A 20,772-nucleotide genomic window follows, 5' to 3' on the forward strand; every position below is an offset into this window, starting at 1 on the left:
TTGGGCCATTTAAACACCGTGCGTCCCTCCTATAGACAAGGGGAGAAGGGCTATGTAAAGCGCTTGATTTTGTCTTTCTGCGCATATTTCATGTGTCTGCCAAAGACTTAAAACAAATGTTTGACTTCCACACAGAATTACTTTTTACTTATTTTAGGTTTAAAGAAGTGTGTAGATCGCATTCTATATCGTAGAGCTATGTGAAAGTTATGTATTTATATTCTGCGATTGCTTTGCAATGTCAGTGCGGTGAAGCAGTTGAGCTGGATAAATGTTTTTCTAAGGACCGCCACTTTGACGTAACGTTACAGTGAAGTAATATAAATGGATGTAATGATGCAGCCGACCACCAGAGTGTGGCAAATACACGTTTATTCGACAGAGGACGTTGACTTGGTCCTAGTAAGGTCTGGATGACTGTCTTCCGACATAAAACGGTGGGAAATCAATAAAATGTGTCATGTAAACATATACATATTTTAAAAAGTAATTATAGTGCCCAATTTCGGGGACTGTCAGCTTAAGAGGTTTAATTAAGGTAACGGTTAAGGATAGGGTTAGGTAAGGGTTATGGTGTAGGTTAGGGTTAGGGTTTAGGGTAGGGACATCCCAATGATCCCGGATAGCACTAACAGGCACAACTCCAATATAAAGTGTTTTTTCTCAAAGTTGCCGGGATGTCGTAGCTCAGTTGGTAGAGCATGGCGCTTGCAACGCAAGGGTTGTGGGTTCGTTTCCCACGGGGGGCCAGTATGAAAATGTATGCACTCACTAACTGTAAGTCTGCTAAATGATTAAAATGTAAATGTAATGTCACGTATCCTACTTTTATCAATACACTCGTAACAACCTAAGCATTACAAAACGTATGTTAGATCAAATAAACCTCAAGTTGCAAATAAGCCATTACATTTTTTGTTGACCAAATTCCAAACTCACTGACCTCCATCAAAAAATGCCTTACTTGGTGAGCGAAAAAAAGAAAAAACGCCACCTGCTGGAGAAGACAGATTTTATGCCAAGTTATCCCTCTCGCTTCTCTTCTTCCTCTCTGCCTTAACGTCAAAGCAGAATTAAGGCTTTGTCACTGATTTTACCGTGTGCTTCGAGGGGTGAGCTTCCTGTTTGAAGCTTGCTCTGCCCCCCTCTATGATGTCACACCAATGAAGTGATGTGATTTTGACCATGTGGTTTCTCTGCAAGGGTTTAGTAAGAATAGTTTTGATTTTCTCTTGTCAGACCAATAAATAAACGCCTCAGGATTAAGATGCCCCAGATTATATGATGTCCCACTCTATCCGAATCCACCCAATCACAACGTTCAATTAAACGGAAACGGTGCTGTTCTGAATGGCCAGTTGAAAAACGGGAAAAACGGGGAGGGTTGTGGGTTGTTCTTTAAATTTTATTGGCGAATCGCAACCAACTGACAGGTGCATACACCACCACCTACTGTACTGGAGTGTGGACGGTCACAACCTATCTATACAACTATATTATTTTAACTAACCCTGAATTTCTAATAAAATAAAAGAATTCCCTACAAATTTCACTACTCCCATCACCCCCACCCAAAATACCACCCACTCCCCATTCCAGTCCAACATCGCTGACCCTGTCAAACAACCTCTCCCTTTCTACATCATACATTTCACAAAGTAATAATACATGTTCAACCGTTTCCTCTATCATTCATCCATTACACATCAATTTCAAAGATTATTTAAATCCCATATGCGCTAATCTCCTCCGACTCAACATAACCTCCTCCCTTCTGGCACTAAAACCGCACTCAATAAACTGTGTATGGCCATAAGCAAACAGGAAAACGCTCATCCAGAGACGGCGCTCCTAGTGGCCGGGGACTTTAATGCAGGGAAACTTAAATCCGTTTTACCTCATTTCTAAATTTCAAAATGTGCAACCAGAGGGGGAAAAAAACTAGACCACCTTTACTCCACACAGAGAGACATGTACAAAGCTCTCCCTCTCCCTCCATTTGGCAAATCTGACCATAATTCTATCCTCCGGATTCCTGCTTACAAGCAAAAACTAAAAGCAGGAAGCACCAGTGACTCGGTCAGTAAAATAAGTAGTCAGAAGAAACAGATGCTAAGCTACTGCACTGTTTTGCTAGCACAGACTGGAATATGTTTTGGGATTCTTCCGATGGCATTGAGGAGCACACCACATCAGTCACTGGCTTCATCAATAAGTGCATCGATGACATCTTCCCCACAGTGACTGTACGTACATACCCCAACCAGAAGCCATGGATTACAGGCAACATCCGCACTGAGCTAAAGGGTAGAGCTGCCGCTTTCAAGGAGCGGGACTCTAACCTGGAAGCTTATAAGAAATCCTGCTATGCCCTCCGACGAACCATCAAACAGGCAAAGCATCAATACAGGACTAAGATCGAATCGTACTACACCAGACTACAAAGGGAAGCACAGCCACGAGCTGCCCAGTGACACGAGCCTACCAGACGAGCTACATTTCTTCTATGCTCGCTTCGAGGCAAGTAACACTGAAACATGCATGAGAGCATCAGCTGTTCCAGATGACTGTGTGATCACGCTCTCCGTAGCCGAAGTGAGTAAGACCTTTAAACAGGTCAATATTCAGGGCCAGATGGATTACCAGGACGTGTACTCCAAGCATGCGCTGACCAACTGGCAAGTGTCTTCACTGACATTTTCAACCTCTCCCTGTCTGAGTCTGTAATACCAACATGTTTCAAGCAGACCACAATAGTCCCTGTGCCCACGAACATCAAGGTAACCTGCCTAAATTACTACCAACCCGTAGCACTCACGTCTGTAGCCATGAAGTGCTTTGAAAGGCTGGTCATGGCTCACATCAACACCATTATCCCAGAAACCCTAGACCCACTCCAATTTGCATAATGCCCCAACAGATCCACAGATGATGCGATCTCTATTGCGCTCCACACTGCCCTTTCACACCTGGACAGAAGGAACACCTACGTGAGAATGTTATTCATTGACTACAGCTCTGCATTCAACACCATAGTGCCCTCAAAGCTCATCACTAAGCTAAGGACCCTGGGACTAAACACCTCCCTCTGCAACTGGATCCTGGACTTCCTGACGGGCCGCCCCCAGGTGGTAAGGGTAGGTAACAACACATCCGCCACGCTGATCCTCAACACGGGGGCCCCTCAGGGGTGCGTGCTTAGACCCCTCCTGTACTCCCTGTTCACTCATGACTGCATGGCCAGGCACAACTCCAACACCATCATTACGTTTACCGATGACACAACAGTGGTAGGCCTGATCACCGACAACGATGAGACAGCCTATAGGGAGGGGGTCAGAGACCTGGCCGTGTGGTGCCAGGACAACAACCTCTCCCTCAACGTCATCAAGACAAAGGAGATGATTGTGGACAACAGGAAAAAGAAGAGGACCGAGCATGCCCCCATTCTCATCGACGGGGCTGTAGTGGAGCAGGTTGAGAGCTTCAAGTTCCTTGGTGTCCACATCACCAACAAACTAACATGGTCCAAGCACACCAAGACAGTCATGAAGAGGGCACGACAAAACCTATTCCCCCTAAGGAGACTGAAAATATTTGGCATGGGTCCTCAGATCCTCAAAAGGTTCTACAGCTGCACCATCGAGAGCATCCTGACTGGTTGCATTATCGCCTGGTGTGGCATCTGCTCAGCCTCCGACCGCAAGGCACTACAGAGGGTAGTGCGTACGGCCCAGTACATCACTGGGGCCAAGCTTCCTGCCATCCAGGACCTCTATACCAGCCAGTGTCAGAGGAAGGCCCTAAAAATTGGCTAAGAGTCCAGCCACCCTAGTCATAGACTGTTCTCTCTGCTACCGCACGCCAAGCAGTACCGGAGCGCCAAGTCTAGGTCCAAGATGCTTCTTAACAGCTTCTACCCCCAAGCCATAAGACTCCTGAACATCTAATCAAATGGCTACCCAGACTATTTGCATTTCACTGTAAGGTCTACACCTGTTGTATTCGGCGCATGTGACAAATACATTTTGAATTGATATGACACTATCTCCCGTACAGATTTCCTTGAACTATAAAAATATCATCCCATTGTCTCTGGCAGCAATCTAACCCATTTTCCCGAATCAATATTTTAATTTCCCCTCTTCCCAACTGCACCTGTATATCCACAATATTATTTTTCACTGCTCTTTTTGCTATTATATCTACTATATAATTTCCATAAACACCAGTATGAGCCAGAATCCAACAGAACTGAATTTCAATACTGTTTCTAACCATATATCCTCACATTCTGACTTTCCAAATCTTAAACTACACAAAACTGATGCAGAGCCGAACATATTACTACTCTTCTTGGTTGCACCTCCTCTATCCATTGCAATCCAACAATTATCACAACCATTTCTGTTGAATATAAAGATAAATAATTAGTCTCTTGCATAGATTAACATCGATCTCAGGAATAAATACACCTACTCCTGTCTTCCCATTCATGGGATCCTTTGAGCCATCTGTATACACTGCAAGACAAGAATACAACTGATTACTAATATATTGATCCACTATTGTTCCTACATTATCTTCTTCACAAAACTGTTTATTTTCTTTTATCAGGCTAAGATCAACATGTGGTCTTGTATAAAACCACGGTGGCACATTTCCTATTGCCACAGATGGCCTTATAAAAATATCTCTTAGTCCATATTCATCAACCCTTTTTCCAATCTCTGGGCCAAAACCCCTCTTTTGATATCATACATATTCCCAACAATCTTCCAACACTGTCAGTGTAGGATGATCTAGCATACTACCCTTCAGTCTTAACCAGTATGCCAGGGCTAGCTTAACTCTTCTAAGGGATAGTGGCATTTCCCCAGTATCTACTTGTAAAGCCTCAACCGGTGTAGTTTTAAATACACCATCGCACATCCTGAGTGCCCTCACTTGCATCCTATCAAGGCGCAACAGCGATGTAAAGGCCGCAGAACCATATACAAAGCACCCATAATCTATGGACAATCTCATCAAAGTATGACAAATATTCAGTAAATATTGCCTATCTGCCCCCCAATCACAACCAACTATTGTCCTCATAAGATGTAATACTTTCTTACATTTAGTCTCAATACATGTAATATGATATCTCCATGTAAGCTTTTCATCAAACCATAGCCCCAAATACTTAAATTGTGTTACCCTTTCCATTCGTTCTCCATGTAATTGAACACTGACATCTTCCTTAATATTTTTGCTAGCGAACAACATGTGGCAAGATTTAGATAAAGATAACATGAAACCCCATGATGAGGACAATTCCTCTACAACTACAACAGCACCTTGCATTTTCTCTATTACATAAGGAACATTCCTTCCCCTTTTCCAAATGGCACCATCATCTGCATATAACGCCGCCCCTATACCCTGTCCAATATCCCCAAAGATATCATCAATCATCAACATTAATAAGATAGGACTAATAGCACTACACTGTGGATTTCCATTTTCCACCTCATATTCTCTTGATAACTCCAATCCCACCAAGACCTGGAAGGTTCGGTCAAACAAGAAATCCATAATCCAGTTATACATTCTCCTACTAATACGCATTCCATTCAATTTAATCAGTAGACCTTCACGCCACATTGTATCATATGCTTTTTCAATTTCAAAATGTACTATTGACATCACTTCCTTCATTGCCAAAGCTTTGGTCACCTAAGTACTAACCTTAACTAATGCATCAAGGGTAGTCCTTCCTTTTCTGAATCCACTCTGGTATGGACTTAATAGACCCTTATGTTCCAGATAATACATCAACCTTTCTACAATCAACTTTTCCATTAATTTACAAAGATTTGATGTAAGTGCAATAGGTATATAACTAGCAGGACTGGATGGATCTTTACCAGGCTTCACAAAAGGCAAAACCACAGCACATTTCCATCCTGATGGTAGCACTCCTGTCCTCAATATTTTGTTAAATAAACTCAAAATCTTTCCCAAAACTTCTGTAGGCAGATGTTAAACATAATGTAGCATAATTGATCCTCACCTGGAGCAGTGCAACCACACCCCTCCAAAGCCCTTGTTATTTCAAACATGGTGAATTCAGCATCCAGTGATTCTCTAGAATCACACTTCTTACGGTGTTCATCTTCATGCATTCTTAGCTTTTCTTCCTTATGCATTTTACATTCATCACTTAGATTGTCAAGATTACGGATTGCCTCTTATCCGCTCGTCGTCCCCTTATGCCATAGTTTGTACATCTTCACACCACTGTTTATTTTCTTGCAAGCGCCGTTGCAAGCGCCATTCATTAAATTGAATGGCGCTTGCAACGGCAGGGTTGTGGGTTCGATTCCCACGGGGGACCAGTATGGGGAAAAAAATGTATGCACTCACTAACTGTAAGTCGCTCTGGATAAGAGCGTCTGCTAAATGACTAAAAATATCAGTGGAGCCTTGTCTGGCAGCGAAACAGTTCATTCAGCATCATTTACTGCCTTAAAAAAAAAAAGATGATATGGCTGACTTGCTGTTAGATTAATTTGGATTTTAAGTATACTGACTAAATGATTTCACCCCAAACACAGTATAAATGTTAGAATTATCATGTAGTGTCAACCCACTAACAGAGGGGGCGGTACTAAACATTGAAGGGGGAAGGCGGAAACTGTTTAGAAATTCACCTAAAGGTGGGAGGAGTCAAGTCCAGGAGGTATAAAATTGTCTGTTTGTGTCATTGGCAGAAGAGCTCTCCATGAATAAATATACAGATAATCCTTGTTGGTTGTGGACCTTGAATAATTGATGATTAAAACCAGAGCCTTACAACCTCTGGTAATGATTCAAGCTTAGGTTGAATTAGAATAAGAAATTCACATGACAGATTGGTCCTTTGAGCGGAGCTTAAATACGTCTTTATCGTTCTAAGGACACCGAATCCGTGCACGGCCGGGTGATTGCATCCGTGGAGAATAGTCCTGGCCTTCGACGTTAAGGTTATAAACAGGCCGGTGATTACTCTTTATGAACGATAAAGACGTTAACGAGTTTGAAAAATTCTTTAAATCCGAACTGCAGGGAAAAGGTCAGTAATTTTATTCATGGATTTTGGTGAAATGATTTGAACTTGTATAAGGATAGGAATTCTTGTAAAGGGCAGACAGGTTACCAAAATCTCAAATAAGGTAATAATTATTACGACTGGGGAGGGTCCGAAAATGACCCTAAGTAAATAGCTATTACAAAAATAAACTTGTCCGAAATGACATGGAGTGAATTGCAATCACAAATGTAAACTAGTTAATATTGTCATTGTACGAATTGCAGTGTAACAGTATAAACAGGGAAATAATTATCATTGTGTGAGATGGATGAGTCGGGAGTAGCGTATACGACTGGGGATTTGCTAGAATTTTGCAAACAAGTTTGGCAAATGATAAGGTCGTGTATGTGTGAGACTTAATCCATCGGGAGACGTGATCATTATTTCAAGGAAGGAGCAAAAAATAAGTCGCGTAAGAAAAATTGGGTAACTTACTCTTTTCATGAAACCGGAGTTTTAAATAAAAACAATGGGTTAGGTGTTAAATAAATTTAAATGGTTAATTACAAAAGCAAGAGGCGCACTAAGATATTAGCTCCTATGAAAATAATTTGGGAGTGAATTATTTAAAAAACAAAAAGGGGGGGGGGGATTTCTTATTGTTCCACCATGGGAAAGACATCTTCTAAAGAAGTCTGAGAATTAACGGGAGATGAAAGATATATGTTAGGAAGAGATCGAATAAATATGTTTTATGGATCCATTTGGGAGAAGAGGTATGGATTTATTGGGCATCTCGATGTTGCAAAGTTAGAAAATATGATTACGCAAATGCATATCAACTGTGGAGCAAATTTTAAAAAAAACAGCGAGCGGAGGGGCTAGAGACAGCGAGTGTGTTTTTTTAAGTGCGAAAATGCTTTAACGGTAACAAAGGAATATTTAACCATCGTGACTGCATGGGTAAAGAAAAGGAGGAGGACAGTCAATTTTTTGGTTCAACGGGTAAAATGTTTGGGGGAAAAAATGATTCGTGTCAATTAAGAATTGGCTAAAAACACCACAAAGCGATTATTTGAGAGGTACCTATAAAGTCCAACGATGCATATGTATGAACTTTCGCACTCAAACGTAGACGTACGTAATGAGTGAGAAAGTAGAGAATATTTACATTTGCATTTTTGGTCATTTGGCAGACGCTCTGGTCCGGAGCGACTTAAAAAACCAATAGAGAGTTGCATTGAACTATTCTGTCGTGTTGGGCATTTGAATAGCATAAGGTGAAATATGTGTGTATAAGGGAATTCAACGGCGGGTATGAATGATAACCGGATACTACTTAGTATTTGGTTGGTTAAATGCTGAATAAAAGATTTGAGGCGTGGTTATGGGGTAACTAGGAAGACGCACTTATTCAATGGGGAATGGGTGTAGGGAGAGAGAGTTTTTACGTGTAGTAAAAGTTGCATAAGATAGCTTTAGTAGTATTCTAGATAATCTATGAAAATATGTTACAAGTACGAATGACATTATTTCCTAAGAAGGTAGATTGTAGGGAAGTTTCCCGCGCCTCCCCCATAATGTAGGAAGGAGCAGGAGAGGAGGTGAGACAGGACATAGTTCAAATGGTAGGAATGTCATTAAGTGTATGCTGATAAACGATATCAAGTGTTTGTTTTATTGATTAGGGCCGAATCAGAGAGAACAGTTGAAGAAATTGGATGGTGAACTGAAGTAGCGATAGAGCTGTGAGGGTTGAGTTGAGGACAAGGAGAATGATTTGTGGCTCTGGTTGGCGGGAAAAAGGAGAGGCAGAGACAGACTTAGAGAGACAGAGGAAGTTAGAGAGGGAGAGAATAAAAGAAATAGAGAGAAAGAAACTGTTTAGGTTTGAAAAACAAGCAGGCTGAGAGACAGAGACAACAGTTTCTGGAGCTTGAAAAGCAGAGACTAACAGAGTAAGAAAAGGAACAGACGAGAGCAGAGTATTTAATGGCCACTAGGGGAAATAGCTGGTAGAGGTAGAACTCCAGAATAGAAGGAAAGAGAGATTTTACTAGGGGGTGGATCAAATAATTGATAATGGATCATTTGAAATGAGATCACATGTAGCAGATTTAGAGTAATCAATTAAATAATCATTGTATACTCAAGGAATTTTGAGGGATTTTATGAAGTTAGGCAGTATTTAGGTCATAAGAGGGAGCTACCAAATTAAGTTGAGCCTAACTATCTTTGATTGTTATTTTTCAATTGGGTTTTTCAAATAAATAAAAACACACCCAGCATGATGTTTATAAAGGGTTATTATGTTGAATTTAGGGGATTTTCAACAGTTCATAGGTGGTGTTTACTATGCTGTGGGATGGAACGGTTTATTGGGTGATATTTGAAACTAAATTAATGGAATAAGCTGCAGTAATCAGAGGAATGTACAATCTAAGGCGAGACAACTATTGCCTAGATCATTGATTTAGCAATAGGATCAGGTAGATAAGGACTAGGAAGAAAAAAAATTAGATGAAGAATGATGAGCTTTTTGGTAAGGATAGACTGCTGTAAAGCTTGGGTACTCCATTATGTACTGCATACGGGTAAATTAAGTGATCTTATCTATGGGAAGGCAATGGCAGCCCATGGTAAAATCATTTGGAACTCTGAGGAGGAAGAACAGTTTATGTTGTTGCTCTCTTCCCAAACAGTCTTAGCTTTTCATACATATATCAGGGATGTTACCCAAATGGTAGAGAGTAAAGAGGGATATGACATTGGTCGTGATTTAAAGATGATGGTTTTTTTTGGTGGGCTATTACAGATAACTGGGTTAATCACGAACATAGAGGTTTTTATTCTTTGTTGCTAGGCAGAACACTTAGGTGACCTAAATATGAACTTGTCATGTCCAACAATCAGTCTTCAGGTCAAACCCGGGAGAGCCGGGGTAGAACAGAGGTTGAACTAAACATAAGTGTTTTTACAAGATAAGAGATTGTTTGATTGGATTACTAATTGATTCTGAACTGAATGAAAGTCGAATTTAGCCACCATAAAGACAAAGGAAGTGGGAGGAGCAATAAAGAAGCAAAAGACAATCTCAAAAATGAAAGGCATGGTAATTGGTTGATAAATAACCTAAGGGAATGTTTAGGAAGGTGGTAAAAATTGACACATAAGCAGAACTATGTGTCAAGAGGGGGGAAGAGGCTAATTGTAGGATTAAATAATATACGAAGGAGAGGACCAAATACCTTTTTTTTTTTTTTTTTACATTTTTTTAGATACAGTCTAAAAAGAGAATGCAGTCAGAAATTGATAGATTAATCTGAACATGTGTGAAGATAGTTTATTAACCACACCCGTATGTCAGAGGTTTTGTGCTCCACAGGTGAACTAAAGGAGAAGGTGACCCACTATCTAACCAGGTGACTGGTGAGCATCCAGTCACTAGAAGGAAAACTGGAAGCAGGCCTGTTGGGAAGGGCCCTATCAGGTTATGTTGGTCACCACCTTGGCCATTAGAATAGCAGAGAGAGGAACCTGGGTCCATGTTACCCACTGCAAGAAGGTAAGACCACATACAAGCACCGCTTAGCACACGCAGAGTTGACGAGCAGAACTGGGCCACAGGGTCCGGGGTTCACCTCTGTCAACGAAGATCTCCTACCCAGACCTATCATCACTGTAGTGTGTATGGGATGGTACCGAGCAGAAGGACTCAAGACAGGAGAGGGTTGGCGATTTTTGGGAATATGGGTGACCCTGAGCTGCATCATAGTCTCGGCAATAGTCGTGGTATGTCAAGATCCACCACCACCTCGCACCAATTACGCTATGGCCTTACCATTATTAAGAAATAAAAGGGAAGCGACCCGACATACTGACCGTCAAGGGCGAGTGATCTACAAAATAGGAGTCAGAGAGGGGTGGGGAGTAAGATTCAAAATTAGGATTAGGGATCTTATCAGAGCGGATAAGCAAGCAACATGGGATTATAAGATCCCGTTGTATTTATGTTCAGCTCCCTCTGCAGATTGTTCCTGGGCTCAGGTATTTAGACATACTGGGGGACGGAGATTTGAGACGGGGGGGGGGGGGATGGACGTCCAGATGGAGGATAAGAAGGTATAACGACATCCCCACGGAAATGGTAGTAACGATAGTAAAAGTCACTAAAGAGGACATGAAAATAACTTACTGGGCTTGCGCGGACGTATACGGACGGGATACTTGTCTAAGATTACATTTAATGGAGTCAAAAGATATGGAAAGCACAGGTACTGTCATTAATCCACTAACAGCAATAGACCGAGTAGATCAGTCAAGGGATGACGGAGTCAATTCGACTAACCTGTCCACTATGAAAGATTTTCTCCTCCAAGAATGGAACCAAGGGGAAGTGGAGGGGGTCCCTGATGAGAATCTCTGGTTAAAGGGGATGAAATACACCGCTAGGGCCTTGGGGGAGACCAATTGTTAAGCATGCTCCATTGGGCGATCGACAATGTTGACCGCCCCAATGCCAAAGGCAATGTTTCCCTGTGTATTAGACCTGGGGTCCAATCAAAAAGAGCCAAATTGCACAGGGATTGGGCCAGCCCACCTAGATTCACTTTAACTCCTGGCGAATAACAGTGTTACAGACATAGAAATGGCACCCGTAACTTGGGTGATTTTGATGGCTGTAAGGAGATAATTAATGTGACTGATTTAGATAAGGAAGGTAGGAAAAAAATTAGGAGCCTAACCATCCCTCTGACTGATGTGTGGTGGGCATGCACTAACAAAGGGAGCATTCGGCAGACATTACCAGAGGGATGGGTGGGTACTTGTGCACCAGTATTGTTGGTCCAATCTGTAAGAATTGGTCATCAAAGACCAGTGACAGGAAGAATAATTAGGAGAAAAAGAAATAAGTCAGGAAGGAAATAGCCCAATTTGGATATATGGTATAGGCATCCCCAGGGGTGTTCCAGACGAATACAAAGCTATGAATCAAATATGGGAGAGTTTTACTACAACATTTTTCTGGTGGGTGACAATAAACAAAAATGTGGATTGGATAAATTATATCTATTACAACCAACAACGATTTATTGACCAGACTAGAGATGCAGTAAAGGGGATCTCTGAGCGATTATCCGCCATCCCGCTCATAACTTAGTAGAGGTTGGTTCTAGATCAGGAAGAAAGGGCCGGTGTCTATAGAAAGATAAGCCATTGTTGCATATTTATCCCTAACAACACCACACTGGATGGGACAGTCACCAGAGCTCTTACAGAATTAACTGCACTAAGTGAAGGATGAACTGAACTCAGAAGTTAGTACATTGTGGATAGATGGTTTGATGAAATATTTGGTAAATGGAAAACCCTAGCAGCCACCATTTTAGGAGCGGTCAGTGTTTGTATGGGTATTCTTGTATTATGTGGTTGTTGTCTTGTTCCCTGTGTCCGAGGATTGGAGAGTCAGGCGTTGGTGAAATGCAGTATCTAAACAATGATGAGAGATGGACTGACTCCGGACTCTGACCAGGGGAATGTGAAAAACGATCCTCCAGGCTTGGTGGATGACGAGGATTTGGACCCTGAAAGACCGCAATTGGATGAAATGTTTATTAGTTCTGATGTGATCTCTGAGATTAATCATGCTTGTAAAATACATTTATCCTGAATGTGGGAATATTTAGTCAAAGGGGTGGATTGTTAGATTAATTTGGATTTTAAGTATAATGACTAAAGGATTTCACCCCAAACACAGTATAAATGTTAGAATTATCATGTAGTGTCTACCCACTAACAGAGGGGGCGGTACTAAACATTCAAGGGGGAAGGCGGAAACTGTTTAGAAATTCACCTAAAGGTGGGAGGAGTCAAGTCCAGGAGGTATAAAATTGTCTGTTTGTGTCATTGGCAGAAGAGCTCTCCATGAATAAATATACAGATAATCCTTGTTGGTTGTGGACCTTGAATCATTGATGATTAAAACCAGAGCCTTACAACCTCTGGTAATGATTCAAGCTTAGGTTGAATTAGAATAAGAAATTCACATGACACTTGCTTAAACAAATGTGGTTTCTACTGATAATGGAGATGTACAAACTATGGCATAAGGGGACGACGAGCGGATAAGAGGCAATCCGTAATTTTGATTAAGACATTAATGAGCAAGCTAGGACGGACGTAGTCAATATAACTAGTTGTTCAGCACTTTTGAAATGTACAGCGACAGAATTCAGAACATGGGCCTTCTTACAGTATTCTCCCTGTACACCAAGTCAGAACACTAGGATAAATAAAAGGGGGCATATAAGCAGACAATGAAAGCTCTTACAATATTCGATGATGACATTTCTTTAAAACAGGCTATAGGCTACACGTGCGCCACCAAGTCAGAACAGGAGGGGAAAAGGAACCAAATTATTAGGGTGAGGCACTATGGGCTACTAACAGCTTACTACACAACATACACTTAGTATTACTTTCTTAGCTACAGTATACATATCTCCCTGGCATATTACATCATTTACGCAGCAGCATACAATATTTTTTGACTCACCTTGTAGTGCTGTGCTCACTTGAACAGGAAGGTGGCGCGGTCCTTCGTGGGCAAATTTTGTCATCAAACTGTCATCAAAGTCTGGCATTCTCTGGATTTATGGTGCTTTCAAGACAACTGGGAACTCGGATAAAAACAAGGTCGAATCATGATGTCCGTCATCTTCAGGTCGGAACTCTAGAAAGAGGCCCGAGTTCCCGACTTGGAATTCCGAGTTGGATGACCATTCAAAACTTATTTTCCCAGTCAGAGCTAGTTTTTTTCCGAGTTCCAAGTTGTCTTGAACTCACTGATTTCTGAGATTTCCCAGTTCGGAGTTTCCAGTTGTTTTGAACGCGGCAGAAGTCATGCTGGATTGACAGCATGGCCAATGTTGAATGGTTATCCTTTTAAGCTTGGAAATGAGACCCTTAAACCCAGACTTGGACCACACACAGACTCCACTGAATGGCAGGCTAGTCGTTGCTTTGCAATGCTTGCAGTTAGCCACTGATTCCTTCCAAACCACTCATTGTTGAATTTACGATTTCCAACTTGTTGTGTAATGTTTATGTCCAATGGCCGATGAGCACCGATACGTTTTATCTATAATTTCTCTTCATATGACAAGGCTTGAAAAGGATTTGCCAGTAGATTGTTGACTTGATTCATGATGATGACTGCTTGCTTGCAAGCTAAGATTTTGAAAGTATGATGTTACATGATCAGTCCAATCAAAAATACAGTAGATATGTGATTTTACGTCATTTTATCTGTGGCCAATGACCTTGAGCCTTCTTGGATGGGCACTTCTAATGTAACTCTATGGCAGCACCCAAGGGGCTTGAATTTTCGAGCTCTCCCTGCAGATTTTGTGGTGAAGTAGTGTCCCCATGAGTGACAGAATACTGAGCCAATCACGGCGCAACTAGAGAACATTACCAACCCCTACACTCAGTATTTTCCGCTGGCTGCCCCACCACCACAGAAAGCACTGAGCTAGGCTGAAACACCTGCATTTTGGAGCTGCCTTACTCAAGAAAGCAAAAAAGTGACCATGTTTGTATGCAGCTTTCTTAACTCAATGATTTTTTTCCATTGTTTGCAAACAGATTTTTTGTAAAATTATTATTATGTATTTATTTTTTGCTGGAGACCCACCTGCCCTGAATGACAGGTCGCCTCTGAGTAGTGTCCACTCCACTGCCACCCTTTTTGCGTTTCATCCTTTTCACGTCAATAACTTTTCCTCCTTTCAGGGAAGCCTTGACTTCTTCCACGGTAATTTCCAATGGCACCCAAGCATTTTAGACATAGCACCTGGAATGTGAAATTTTATCCGACCCCCATTTAGTGAGTTCAATTTAAAGACTTTCTCCTGCCGAATTGTACTGTTTGCAATGATCAGGACCTTCCCATAACCCATTGGTTTGGCATCCTTAATCACCCCAATCTCTTTCCTAATTACTTTTGTCAAATGCAAAGGATGGAAGTACTTACTTGCTGGTTCTGGGAACACTACCATAACATTACAACTTTCTACTCCAACCTCTCTGTCTAGAGTGGTCCTGCGCTTTACAGGTCTACTCTCAACACTACTCATTGTTTCTCCAACAGTATTCATCCCTCCATCACCCTCATCGCCATTTCTCTTACGTCTGTTCCTCCTATTTACGACAGGTGCAAATAGCTGATCATCACTGGTTTTATCATCAATATCAATTACCCTAACGCTACCATCTGAACTATCCGACATGCCGACCCCAGTACAGTTGTGCCAAATAACAAACAAAGATACGCCGGTTGAGGAACGCTCCTCTTCTCTTTAAATATGTCACTCATTGCTTCAAGCCACACCCCGCCACACCCACCAAACGGAGCAAATGTACCTCAAATTCTGTTCAAGAACGTTGTAGAACGTTTTGGGGAAACGTGGCGTTCAGTACAAACCGTCGTGCATTGTTGCAGACATCTAATCGAACTGAACGCACCCAAGGATTACGGATATGACATTCGCAACATACGAACACAGGTGAGATGACTACCTGCTCTGGAACATACCAAAAGTATAGTGGTCAGTGAACATTACTTTCTTGAGCTGGCCGCGCCCTGTAGCGGGGATGTAATAGATTCTGAGTTGTACAACATTCTGGATGACAGTCAATAATCAGGCAGCAGTGTGCCACTGACGTCTAGGACAAGTGAACAGCATCTCTGAACTTATTCTGCCATTATATCATCAGCCCCATCATGGACAAGGACGATTTAATACTGTATGTATATTATTTGACTGTATACCTGGCTAGCTACTACCTTCAATGTAACTAACGTTAAGCCGACTAGCTGGCTAGCCATTTAGCTCATAACCTTACAAAAAAAAATGCTATCTACCATGAGGACACGTGTATTGTGTTGTTTGTGAATATCATGCTTGATATGTGCTAAAAAGCTAGCTAGTTAGTTACCCTCCAATGACCACGAGCTGCGGCATTTCTGTCAAATTAAAGTATTGATCAGTGATTTAAGATTATTTCAGGGTTCAGAAATGGAAGCTACTACATAAAGCATTTATGTGACTGGGACCATGAAGTTGTACGAGAAAGATCTCACGATCATTTCACCAGCGTCTCATTCAACCGTTGTTCCACTGTGTGCAGCTGATAACAGAAATAGGGATTTATCTTCTGTGATCACCTGCTCCTGTACAGCACACTGTAGTGAGGACCCAACATGATATCATGGGAGGGGAGGGGTAGCCCTACCTCTGATAAGAACTAATTGTTAAAATGAGGAAGAATGTTACTAGCTAAATGTGTCGTTATGTGGGTTATGGCTTTTGTTTATATCAATTTCTAAAACATCCATCTTTGCCATTTTATTTCAATTTTAGCCCTAAAGACTTCCCCAAGTTGAAGAATGATACATTCCTTCTTGCATGCGGTGGCCAGGAAACCCCTCATGTGCCTGTGTGGTGTATGAGACAGGCTGGACGCTACCTACCAGGTGGGTCTCTACAACACACTCTCATTAGTCTCTCTAGACATCCAGGTTGCCTCCCACAATTTTCAAATGTTCTGGCTTAACAAGTCTGTACATAATCGAACATCAGTTTGGCATAAAGGAACTACGTCACTACCTTATCCGCTTGAATAAAATGCATAATAGTAGCTAGCAAGATGGAGATCAGAGGTTATTTTTGCATTTCGCAAGTGGCTAGTTTGCATCAACTACCTTCACTAAAACCACTGCACAGGTTTTGCCTGCAAACTTTGGTTTCGAATTGCGACATTCTGGCATGTCTGCCTCGTGATTTGTCTGTCTGAAGTGTACCCACCCCTTATTTATTTTTATTTTTTATCGAAGTTGCCAAAAGGGTTTGTCATAGAAACCAGACCCTAGTCAGTGCTGTTGCCTAGGGTTGGGTTTTCGAGACCATGCTCATGTACTTCACTGACCTAAGAAACACACATTGAACTAACACTACAAATATCAGTAGGTTGTTGTTGTTGGTTGAATGGACCTATCCATCTTTCAGTGTCTGCTGGCATTGACATGTAAGCTAACCTATTTGTTTGTAGAGTTCCGTGAGTCCAGCGCGGGAAAGGACTTCTTTGAAACATGTCGGTCACCTGAAGCCTGCTGTGAACTCACTCTCCAGGTAATCATTACATGTGTTAAACCAGCACGTTTTACTACAAAACATCTTAGCATAGATGGAGAACTCACTTCTTTTTTCTTACAGCCATTGAGATGTTTCCCATTTGATGCTGCCATCATCTTCTCAGACATCCTGGTTATCCCACAGGTAAGAGATATCTGTCTGAGGCAGATATTTATTTGCCTTTGCTTCAATCAGAAGTGTTGTGCTTCCTCTTCTCTACATACTAGACAAAGAGATAACCTTGTGGCAAGAAGGTAATCTATTTGTTTAGTATATTGAGAGGACGAAGCACATAACTCAGAGACAGTATAAGTTATGCTTTTGTTTAACTGGTTAATGACTCTCTGTGTGTGTACCTGTTCCCAGGCCATGGGTATGGCTGTCCAGATGGTGGCAGGAAAGGGCCCTACATTCCCAGAGCCCTTAAAGGAACCAGAGGACCTGCTGCTCCTGCAGTCCAAGGTGGACGTCAACAAGGAGCTGGGCTACGTCTTCAAGGCCATTACACTGACACGCCACAAACTGGAGGGCAAGGTCCCTCTCATCGGCTTCACTGGTGCCCCGGTGAGATGGATCTCTCTCACACACACACACACACACAGAGAGAACACTTTTCAATAGATAATCGATTGGTTACTTCAATAGTCAGAAGATACTTTTTTTCAGCCTTGTGTCGTATCTTGGTGTTCTTAGACTAGAGGCTTCAGTAAAGTGACCCATATCATCATCTGTTTCCCCCGTAGTGGACCCTGATGGCCTATATGATTGAGGGGGGAGGCTCAACAACCCACTCCAAGGCTAAGCGCTGGCTGTACCTTCACCCTGAAGCCAGCCACCAGCTGTTAAAGATGCTGACTGACATAATCATAGAGTACCTGCTGGGACAGGTGGCTGCTGGAGCACAGGTAAGCAAGGCACCATGGGAGATTGAGTTCCAGCTGTATCTTACTGCAGCTTACCCTCAGGTAGACTGCTAGCCCAGAGTTCTTGCTCATGGGAAAATGTTCAGGTGAATAGAGGGTAGATAATTTTATTTACAGCACTTCATTGGACAAGGAGAAGATGTTACACTTTCTAGAGTCAGGCATAAATGATCTGATAGCTCAATATCTAGGAACTGATGGAATGTTGATTTATTCATGTAGGTCTCTTTTAGGGCCCCTATCATAGACACATTATACAGTAGACATAGTCCTGTATAGATACATGGCACATTATTATTCAGTCTGTTCCACCGTCCCTGTATTTCCCCAGGCTTTGCAGGTGTTTGAGTCCCATGCTGGCTGTCTGGGCCCAGTGGAGTTCCAGGAGTTCTCCCTACCCTACCTACGAGACATCGCCCGTAAGGTCAAGGACCAGCTGAAGGAGTCAGGCCAGGATGTCCCCATGGTGAGCCCACACAGACTGTCACTTCTTCATTCACACACAACACAGACATCCTCATCGTCTTTGTGGATTTCATGTCACTAGATTTTCAAGACAAGCTTTTGTTGATCATCTCCTACAATGTGCTTAAAAAAGGCTTACCGGTCTTGTGGTGAGATAAGATGTTGGCCAGTGTAATGTGATGTTCCACCAGTAGATGGCACTACACTGTCAAAGATTTTCCTGTACAGACTTGTCATCTGGAGTAGTCAGAAATACATTTGAGTTTGTTTTAATGCTTTGAATCATTGTTTGGCATGTCATCAGTCTCAATATTGACATTGGTCAATATTTCACAATTGTTTTGTAATTTAGTTTTTTACTTTAGTGGGTCTTTAAAGTTCCCTGGACTGTACTGTAACTCCCTCATGTTCTGGCACAGATTGTGTTTGCCAAGGACGGCCACTACGGTCTGGAGGACCTCTCTCAGTCCCACTACGAGGTTGTTGGTTTGGATTGGACTATCGACCCTCACTCAGCGCGGTAACGGACATGAACCCTTTTCACAGAAATCAGTTCATGAGTAATTTCCCTAGACAGTCAGTGACCGAGCCAACATTTGCTAGAGGTATTGTGTCATGTTGAAATTGGATTGGATTCACACTCTCTTATAAAAGGTTATATTTATCTGGTCAACAATAAAAACAGGTGGTTCGGTCAACTGTTGACTGAACTCCAGGTTAATGCACCTTTGGTAATAAACCACTTGTCTCTGTGGTTTCAGGGAGCGAACTGGAGGAAAGGTTAGCCTTCAGGGGAACATGGACCCCTGTGCACTATATGCCTCCAAGGTAAGGCCAAGGTTTTTTTGAGATCCAAGAAATGTATATATTGGCAAAGAGAAAACACATGGCACAGAGAGATGTTTCAGTACAAAGGTACTGTACAGTAAAAGCACATAAACCGGCAACCTTTGTGTTATTGGGCCAGGCACTTGCTGCTCTAATTTATACACCCTACTTTCAAAAGTGATGCTTATTTGTCTCTGTCTATCTCTGCCTGTGAAGGAGCGTATATCAGAGATAGTGAAGAAGATGCTGGAAGGCTTTGGCACCAGAGGGTACATTGCCAACCTGGGCCACGGGCTTTACCCTGACATGGACCCGGAGAACGTGGGTGCCTTCGTAGAAGCTGTCCACTCTCACTCTCGCCACCTCCTCAACCTCAAGTAACACCCCTGTCACCTGGCAACATTGACCACAGTCATACTAGCAGAGAAGCAGCACCCAAAAAACAAAGCAACATTGCCTTGGATTGTAGAATGTATTCACAGTAATCCAATAAACCACCAGGTCTTATCAAGTGTGGAATCCAAGGACCGATCACGACGGATCTTGTCCAATTCTGGATGTTTTTTTCTTTCTGAAGAGAATAATTCATTATATTCTATAGATAATCCTTAGACAAATGAAAAACATTGCGTCAGTGTAAGACCTTGTAATATTTCATATTATTTATGTGTATCACTGATCTGTTTTATTCATCAGATGTAGTGCACCTAAAATTGAAAACAAGTGTACCTTATAAAAACAACAGTAGTGAAGTAGATTTAATGTGATTATCCTGAATGGTTGTGAGATTGTCTCAATGCAATCTTTGTTGCACTGCTATTATCTATTATGTATGTGACTGATGTACTGAAGCCTAATCACTCGTGTGTATATTTAGCTCTTAGTTCTTTTTTATTCAGTCAAATAAAGAATGATTAATTTAATTGGACCTGTATTTGAAATGTATCAAATAAATTACATCGGATTTCTATTGGATGTGTTCTGCCTCTGACACACCCTAATCGAGAACTATTGGCTCATCTCATTGTGCCCTCTGCAGTTCACTCCAGGTTTTCTCTAACCAGCAATCTTCCATCTACGACAATACCACTGGTGCTTGCGATTTATTATGGAAACCCATCAATTACAAATGAGATGAAGTGGGGGTCGGGTATGGTTGGCATACTGTACATTATTTAGTTCAAACCAGTTTAGTTCCGGAACTAATCTGTCCAGACTTCATTTGTTTCCACGTTGAACACATTTTTGAAATTGGGAAAAGGCTCTATTGTATTACTGCTTTTGGCTTAAAGGGAAATTATTATAA

General features: G+C 41.8%; 1 protein-coding gene across 2 annotated transcripts; it reads left to right on the forward strand.

Moving 5' to 3' along the window:
- The first annotated feature begins 15,488 nt into the window (after positions 1-15,488).
- On the forward strand, positions 15,489-20,469 carry LOC311146213 (uroporphyrinogen decarboxylase-like). Of its 2 annotated transcripts, none has more exons than XM_084182720.1 (10): positions 15,489-15,621; positions 16,480-16,592; positions 17,168-17,247; positions 17,332-17,394; positions 17,617-17,814; positions 17,994-18,155; positions 18,505-18,639; positions 19,058-19,158; positions 19,400-19,466; positions 19,683-20,464. In XM_084182720.1, the coding sequence occupies exons 1-10, from the start codon at positions 15,596-15,598 to the stop codon at positions 19,845-19,847; spliced, it is 1,110 nt and encodes a 369-aa protein (XP_084038846.1). In that variant the 5' UTR covers positions 15,489-15,595; the 3' UTR covers positions 19,848-20,464. The 2 variants fall into 2 exon arrangements, with proteins under 2 accessions (XP_084038846.1, XP_084038847.1); XM_084182721.1 differs by having other exon boundaries at positions 15,598-15,862; positions 19,683-20,469.
- The last annotated feature ends 303 nt before the right edge of the window (positions 20,470-20,772 follow it).

This window comes from Coregonus lavaretus, assembly GCF_964263955.1.
Source record: "Coregonus lavaretus genome assembly, chromosome: 19".
In the NCBI taxonomy this organism is placed as follows: Eukaryota; Metazoa; Chordata; class Actinopteri; order Salmoniformes; family Salmonidae; genus Coregonus; species Coregonus lavaretus.